Source organism: Convolutriloba macropyga, chromosome 6 (assembly GCF_964194025.1).
Source record: "Convolutriloba macropyga chromosome 6, txConMacr16.3, whole genome shotgun sequence".
In the NCBI taxonomy this organism is placed as follows: Eukaryota; Metazoa; Xenacoelomorpha; order Acoela; family Convolutidae; genus Convolutriloba; species Convolutriloba macropyga.
In genome coordinates, this window is record NC_134473.1 from 70,137,494 (window position 1) to 70,145,903 (window position 8,410).

Consider the following 8,410-nt stretch of genomic DNA (forward strand, 5'->3'; position numbering starts at 1 on the left):
AGACTAAAGTGTGTTTGAAGCCTCGCTCTGATCAGACTATCGTGCGTTCGAAACGTCCTCTGATCAGAATAAAGTGCGTTCGAAACATCGTCTGATCAGACTAAAGTGCGCTCGAAAACCTCTCCTGATCAGACAAGTGGGCGCTCCAAATTGTCGCTGATCAGAACGTCCCAGACCAAAGTGACCTCTGATCAGACAAGTTCCAGACCATAGTCCAGACTAAAGTGCGCTGGAAGCCTTTTCCACACCATGCAAGTGAGCGCGCCGGGAAAAAGTGTGCGCTCGAAGATCGTCTGATCAGGGGTCACTTCGGTCTGGCCACCTCGACCTGGGCACCAATTAAGATTGCCAAAATGATACCTCTAAAGGGAAATTTTTATTGTTGATTGCGTGGTTTAGATTTCCTGGGTTACAAGCCCTCCTTAGAAGCGACTCTGAGTAGCTACGTCAACATGGTTCTCACAGATGCGGACCGCGACAATGAAGTCAAGTGGCAGGAATACTTCTTGTTCAACTCCGGAATGGCGGCAACTCTCCAGTCCCTGGTAAAGTTTTGCCAGTGGAAGGGACAGGACTGTCTCGATCTGGGATCATGGAAGCAAGTTTGGACTTTGAATGTTCTCTGTTGGGAGTTCACGCCGCATGAACGACGCGTCCAAATTCCTGACGACAAATTGACTATGATTTTTGGTATAATCGCTTCTAATTTCTAGTACTAAAGTAAAACATATGTTAATTTTAATCATTCCGCTCAAATAAATCATGAGTTTAAATAGAGGGCAAAAAAGGGAGCAATGAGCTTAAAAAGCAGTTATTAGCTTCGCTATGGCCTCGGATTAATGGAAAAATTTTAGTTCCGATTAAGGGTTAAGTTGAGTTTAATTACATTTAGCTAAAAACCCTATTTTAATACGAGCTCAATTGTCTTTTTGAGTAGAACAGCCTTCTTTTTTTGCTTTCAAAATTTTTTCGGTTGTTTTGTTGAAGAAAGTAAAGTTAGAACCAAAATGTTCGTTGAAAGATTTCAGAAGATTTTATTTTGAGTCTGATTCAGACTTGACCAGCTTAGTTGCTCAACTGAAAACAGCAAGAACCAATCTTTGCTAGTTGCTCTGTTCGCTTAAGTCAATAACAGTTTTCTGCAAACTACAAAACAAAAAAAGTTGCGAAACTTTTGACTTTGACTTTGACTACATCACAGTCAAATAATCTTTCCCCACGTGTTCGACCGTGTGTATTTTGGTATTGGGTATTTTGGAATTGTATATTTTGGCATTGAGTATATTGTCCTGACACACCTTCATATAGACTTCACTAATAATTCGGAGTGAAGTCAATTGTATGTAAAGTCAAAATACAACATCAATGGGAAGTAATCAATGTCTCAGAAGTAATTAAACTCTTAAAAAAATTCAAGTGCTCCATGCCGAATTATTTGTTGTTTCTTTTCTTCTGAGTGACCAAAATTTTGATAACCAAGCTGATCCTTGCAATAAAAATAATTTGATTGGTTTCATATAGATGTATCGTAATTACAGATCTGGAAACGGAAGAGGGTATCCCATTTCTACACATCGCAGGAGGGTTAGCGCTTCAAGTGTTCTTGTATGACCCCACCAGAACCATTTTGAGCACTTGGGACAAATCCTACTCTTTCAATGTCGCCCCTGGTTACTCATACAGAGCATCTCTGTCCCTGGAGGAGTTCCATGATGACAGTGGAAGGAGCGACTGTATACAGGAGGGTGCAAAAGGGTATGAAATATTAACTTTTGAACAACACCACCAAAAAGAAACTAATTTTTAGCTACAAAATCTTGCGAGAACTACAAAGAACAAGGCATAAAAAGACTCGTTTTACAGTCTTGAGGTAGACAGGTGTTCATTTCCGCGTGCGAAGTGAACTAATGTACTTGCACCCGAGTGCTGGGTACGAGGCTTGAGAGGTACTAAGATTTTGTTCTTTGGAGAAGCAAAGGGTACGAAAGTGTTGAATTTCATTTGAAATTAAAGTTAAGAGCATAATCTTACAGATTAGAGAAAGGAAACGTAGAACTATATAGGAGTTGAATTAAGCCAAACTTCTCCGTCTCCGATGGCGAAACAGCCTATTACTTATAGTGATTTGATTCAGGTGTCAAAAGTTAGATTTCTAATTAAGTCTAATTTTATTGCCGAAAAACTTGGTGCCCTAAATTAGGACATCACGTTTGGGGCAAAAATTAGATTTTAATTCGTTAAGTCTGTTCAATCTTTCAAACCAACCTCTCTGCCTCGAAGTTTTAGTTGAAATCGTACCCTGGGTTCTATAATGGACTGAAATGAGGCCGGAGACCGACCCATTATTAACGAGTATCCAGAACAGTAGTTTAATAAGCTCAGTTTACAGTCTTTTTGATTCCTTTAATATAGCTGTTCTACAAAAAACTGCTCATTGATACTGAATTGAAAATCATGTCAATTGTCCAGCAATAGTAACTGTTATAGGACAGTTTCCGTGATGGTCAATTTTTCTGAACATCCGAAGCAACAGACACTAGTATCATTGTGTTTTTGTGTGTTTTGTATCATATTCAGCTTTCATGACCAGTTTTTCGCAATAATGCTGAATTAACAAATAGAAAAAATCACGCTCATCATTAAGTTAAAGAATTGTTGACGAACAAAAACAAGCTTTAGCTATTTGTTGCAGAAAGGAAAGTCATAAGTTTCTTACGGGCCTAGTATTGTTTAATAGTGCCACGATTAATAATCTTTGTAAAGGCTTGAACAGGTTCAGTGCTAAAATTTTGATAGCAGTCATATACAAAAAGTTGACCATCAACAACTGCATAATTTTATAGGAAAAAATCTTTGTCGACCTTGATTTTCTGACATCAACAAAAAAAATATAAGTTAAATTTAGATCAGTCAGATATCTTTTTTATCACACAACCAATTATCTTTCATAAAACTACCAGCGTCGGATAAACTGCTCTCAGACGATAGACGGGGTAAAGTCATTCAGATGCTGAAGCCTAAATATTTTTTTTGAATGCAAAGGTTTGCGACTAAGGAGGGACTCGAACCCCAACGTTCAAGGTCTCAACACATGTTTTAACCACTCGGAAAGCAGGTTCTTGTGGTGTCCAGTTGTACAATCACTTTCAATCAAGCAATAAACTTCACTTTGGAATGAGTGCAAATTAGATCACTAAAAAATGAATAAATCAGCATAAAAAAGTCAATTGACAAGTCAAAGATGTTCTGGGTCAAAGGCGCGGTAAGGGTCAAATAAAATTTTTGCGAAAAAGGCGCACGTTTACAATAGTTGCTTCGAAATTCGTTCGAGAGCAAATAATAATATCTGTCACCAATGACCAAAGATGCAAAAGAACTCCAGAGTTTTTATGTACTATTTGACCTTGTTGCAGTATTAACTGCCGAATTTCAATCTGTCAACAAAAGAAATTTCAATGCTTCAAGTGACAAAACTCTGTTTCAATTGTTCTTAGTTGCAATGTTTATGGCTAATGGTTATTTCGATTGCCATTTTTTCTTCTTTTTATTAGCCTGTTTAATTGGATGCAGGAGTAAGCTTAAATATCACATTGAAATATAAATAAATTTCCAATAACACAAATTCAACTTTAAATAGCAAGTTGAGTAAGAGCAAAGACTAGATGCCCAAGACTGATAATTCTGATACTTTTTTATTGCTGTTCTTGCTCTTTTAATTTTTTTCTATATTCAAAATTTTAGAGATTTTCGATTTTGGATAGGATAGGTTTATAGGCTCCATAAGATAGGTTTCTAGGCTCTCTTGCGCTTTTATGGAGTCTCAAGGGCTTTTAGTTAGCGTTTTCTAAACGTTTTTTTTTCGATTTAGACGTTCTTTTGGCTTCTTTCGACTGGTTTTTGGATGTTAATCTTGCAGTAATCTTGCAAGTGTTGGTTGTTAATCATGCAAGATCTTGCAAGATTAACATCCGAGGCCGACAAGGGATCTGTTAAGCAAACGTTTTACTCTGGAGTTGAATGAGGTGCACAACTGTAGCGTAAATACTGCATTGATCGTTTTGACTCTTCGTAAAAGTTTTTAAAAGCATGAACAAATTAAGTTGTTTTTCAATTTTCCTGCAATAAAAAGTTCTGGGTGGCAGCACTTTAGAAAACTTTCCCTTTCTTTGGTATTTGGAAACTCTGAAGCGGACAAAAACCATACCTATAAAACAAGTACTGATTAAAAAATACTTGTGCGCGGAGTTTGACCTCATAAAATCTAACATAAAGTTTGCAACCAGATGTCGAGGGTTGCAACAAAAACAACAGATTTTCAATTGGTTAATTAAGTTTATCTCAAATAGATTTACCGTGGTCAAAAAATGATTAAGGAGAAAATGCAAGAGATGAAGGGAATTTGATCGGCACTTAGTCGTAAATAAAGTGGCAAAAATTATATGGAATCGAATTTTACAAGGAATTTATAATCCGGTCATGTCTTGTACTTTTTTCTGTCAAATTTCGTAACATTTTGAATTTTTGGCCAAATTAGCTTTAAGTTTCAATTAGATTTTCAATTTGTTCTATTTCAGCATACTCAAATACCACGACGATGGCTATACTCATATGACTTGTGTGAGTGAGTGTTTTGCTGACAAGGAACTAGAGACTTGTGGCTGTAACAGTGTGGGTGTTTATTTCATGCCCAAAAATATCACTGTCCCTTGTGACGGGGTCACTATGGTCATGTGTCCATTCCACCAAGCCAATGCCATGGGTATGATAATTTGGTTGGTACCACTAGGTGGCCGCCGTATTGGCCGACAGGGCGTTTAGCCGACAACCAAAATTTGAGAAATTTAACCGACAATTTAAGTAAAATGAGCAATAAAACTTATTCTAAAGATGTGATTGGCCAATTTGAAACACTATTTCGTAAGCGGACAAATATACAGCAGTTTTTTCATGAACTAGTGTAACGAAGGTCTATCCATGATCGGACCGTATTTAACCGCATCTGGCGATGCCTCGCGGGCCATGGCCATGCCTCAGCGGCGCGTGGGACTTGATATGAATCTATCACAACCGAACTACTGATTTATGGACCAATTATGGACTTTTATTACCAATTATGAAAAAACTGTCGGCTAAATTTCTCATTTTTTCCTTGTCGGCTAAACGCCCTGTCGGCCAATTTTCCTAGCACCGTACCACTATAACCCACCCCCCCCCCCCCCCACCTCATCTTAGTAGTTTAATTGTTATATAATGTATACCGCCCTTACCGCGAATAAACCATTGGGCAGCTGTACTTTTGTGTGTGTGGGTGTGTGTGTGTGTGTGCGTGCGTGTGTGTGTGTGTGTGTGTGTGCGTGTGTGTGTGTGTGTGTGTGTGTGTGTGTGTGTGTGTGTGTGTGTGTGTGTGTGTGTGTGTGTGCGTGTGTGTGTGTGTGTGTGTGTGTGTGCGTGTGTGTGTGTGTGTTTGTGTGTGTGTGTGTGCGTGCGTGTGTGTGTGTGTGTGTGGGGGGGGGGGGGGGGTATATTGAGAGACTCCCTTTTTTTCTGCATTTACAGAAAGTTGTATGCAAGCATGTCGGCCTCAATGCAGCTTCAACAAGTACCACGCCACGAACACCATGACTAAATTTCCTTCGATCAACGCTGCTAAATCTCTTAAGAAAATCACCAAACTTAGCAACAGAGTGCCATCAAACGGGACAATTTCAGAATACCATTGTGACATGCGACAAAACTATGCGGAATTGCAGGTTAGCATTGGGTCCTTTCTGGTTCGGAGAACCCGAATTATGCCCAAGTACAACTTCGCCAAAGCGACCAGCGCTATGGGCGGTCTTTTTGGACTGCTTCTCGGAGGAAGCATGCTCTCTGTTTACGAAATTTTTGAGTTGCTTCTTCAATTGTTCTGCCGTTTCGTGAAAAACATTTTGAACAAAATTGGCAACAAGGTCGGCAAGAAAGTGCAATCCGATGATGACATCCCATGTATTGACTAAATTTTGAAACTGTTTCCTGACACCTCAGTGACACTCCATCCCCCCCACGGTTTGATTATGATACTGAATGGTTAATTTAATCGCACATTTGGGAGTACCTAAACTGTAATCGATTGTTTCCATGTTAATAGGTTAGGCTATGCAAACCAATTATTAGTGCTAAACCAAGTTTTAGTTTGTTAATACACAGTAACGAAACGAAAAAAAAAATTTTTGCAATTGAAGAGGGAAAACAGTTCCAAACTAAGGCAAACCCAGTCTCGAAAAAAAAACAGCTCTCGGAAGTGCAGAAAAAAACAATAATTTTAGACGATTCCTTTTTTGTATGTTATTGAATGTTACCTTAGGGTTGTTTCGCACCAACAAGAAGTTATCAAACTCCGAGACAAAGCCAAGTTGTTAATAAACGTCGGGAGGCCGATAACAACCCTTGTGATTTTGTTTTTATTCAACTTTATTTGAGATTTCAAGTTGCATAACTTACCATTACTTACGACCGAAGGATCCATTTCTAAAATCGAAATTGAAAACGGTAGCATTTTACTGACATTTAAATAAACTGACACTGTAAGACGTACTTTCATTTAAATAAATTTTAGCATTTTTTTAAACGTTGTAATTTCAACAGAGTAAATTAATTTAATGACGCAACAATTCTAAGAGAAACAATTATGGAGTTTTCACTTCCTTTCACATTTAATCCTACTCTGTTTTGTGAAGCCTTTTCTTCTCCACGTTGATGCAATAACCGTAGAGATGAAAACATTTTAGTTTAACAAAAAGTTATTAAAATAACGATCATTTTCAATTTTCTGCTACGTTTATTTTCTTATTTTCTAAACAAAACGGATTTTCAGTTTTTGGCAGTATAATGATAAGATGTGTTCAAATGTGAGATGCTGTACATTTTTTTTTAAAAAAAATAATACTTAATTCATGATTTTACAAAAAGTTTGAATGCAAATATTTGAGCAAATATTTATAAGAGAAATAATATAGTTTAATTGTGAAATCTAAATCTTAAATATAATTTGTATTCAATTCTAGTCTTTTGCTATTATGTATTCAGACATTTAGAAGGGACAAAGCTAATGATCCCGACCCACAACTCAAAGAAAATCTAGGAGCAAGTTTGTTTTTTTTTCAGTACACAATAAGTTGCGCAAATTCTCGATTTTTAATCTGCTTTAACTTTAAAATTAGTTTTTGGCATTTATTTCACACCAAAAGCAATAATTTTTTTTAATTTGATTATATAAAGCTGTGATACGTATGGATACCTATTATATATCGAAACCTCTGTGTACTAAATTATTTATCCTCTATATCTATAATTATATCATGTGTTTTATAACTAAAAGTTATGACTTCTATTTATTCACCTATATTAATATTCCCGTTAGTCTACTAAATTATTTCATATTTTGTTCATACTAGTTTATCATAAGTAATCATAATTTCATTTAGTCAATCTGAATTCAAGTTACTCTGCAAACGCTCTTCATAATCTCAAGCTAAACTTAGCAACGGATTCGCACCGCGTTTCCAATAATCAGAATTTGTAATACACAAGCAGTTGTGTATTCGCCTAGCAATTCCTATCATAATCTTGAAACAAGTATTCGCAACGCGAATCCTAAAGTATTCAATACGATTAAGTATAACATGGCGCAGTCAGCGACAAAGGACAGCGGCAAATCCCCACTTGGAATTCAACCCTTTTGGGAAAAGGCAACACTAGAACCCCCAATTCGTTGGGAGTTTTGGAGAATACAATTGAAACTCGCAATTCTCGCCCGAGAAGGAATTGAAGTGGACCTCCTCTTATTGGACCCTCCAGACCATGTCCTCTTACCTCCTGAACCAGCATATGAAGATGCAGTTGACAACCCGACGGCACAATCAGAGCGAGACCGACGTACCCGCAATGAACAAGCAAAAACAGCGTGGAAGAATCAATGTCAACGTGTTACAGCAGTTGGCATACTTTGCGGTGATAAACCGTGGGAGTTATGTGATCGGAAAGCATCCTCTTTGATGTACTTGAGCTTAGGCATGGAAGGTCGGCGTGTATTCAACTCAAAGAATTCGACCGTCAATCTTGAAACAATTTCAACGAAGGATCTTTGGGATATTCTCAATACAACCTTCATTCGGATCCACAATATAACCTTCGATAGATACCTCTTCCTCACCCGAAAACAGCAAAAGGGAGAACCTATTGAGAAGTTCTATGAACATCTCAAAGAACTTTCGGAAAACTGTGACCTTGGAGATAAAGGAGACACGATCATCCGGGATGTCTTTATCGCGAACATGCAAAATGAAGACATTCAAAAGGAGCTCCTTAAAGAAACAGTAGACCCGGAAAAAGCATTGGCAATAGCGATTAATATCGAGATGGGTACGCTCAA

At 37.6% G+C, this 8,410-nt stretch overlaps 1 protein-coding gene across 2 annotated transcripts in view; it reads left to right on the forward strand.

The window, feature by feature from the left end:
* The window catches only part of LOC142341165 (epithelial sodium channel subunit beta-like), a 49,425-nt gene extending 43,260 nt beyond the window's left edge, over window positions 1-6,165 (forward strand). For both annotated transcript variants that reach the window (XM_075392066.1, XM_075392067.1), the window contains exons 3-6: window positions 400-690; window positions 1,539-1,755; window positions 4,575-4,759; window positions 5,557-6,165. In XM_075392066.1, the coding sequence (XP_075248181.1) occupies window positions 400-690; window positions 1,539-1,755; window positions 4,575-4,759; window positions 5,557-5,996 (1,133 nt within the window). In that variant the 3' untranslated portion in view covers window positions 5,997-6,165. The remainder of the gene's footprint in view (window positions 1-399; window positions 691-1,538; window positions 1,756-4,574; window positions 4,760-5,556) is intronic.
* Window positions 6,166-8,410: the final 2,245 nt, after the last annotated feature.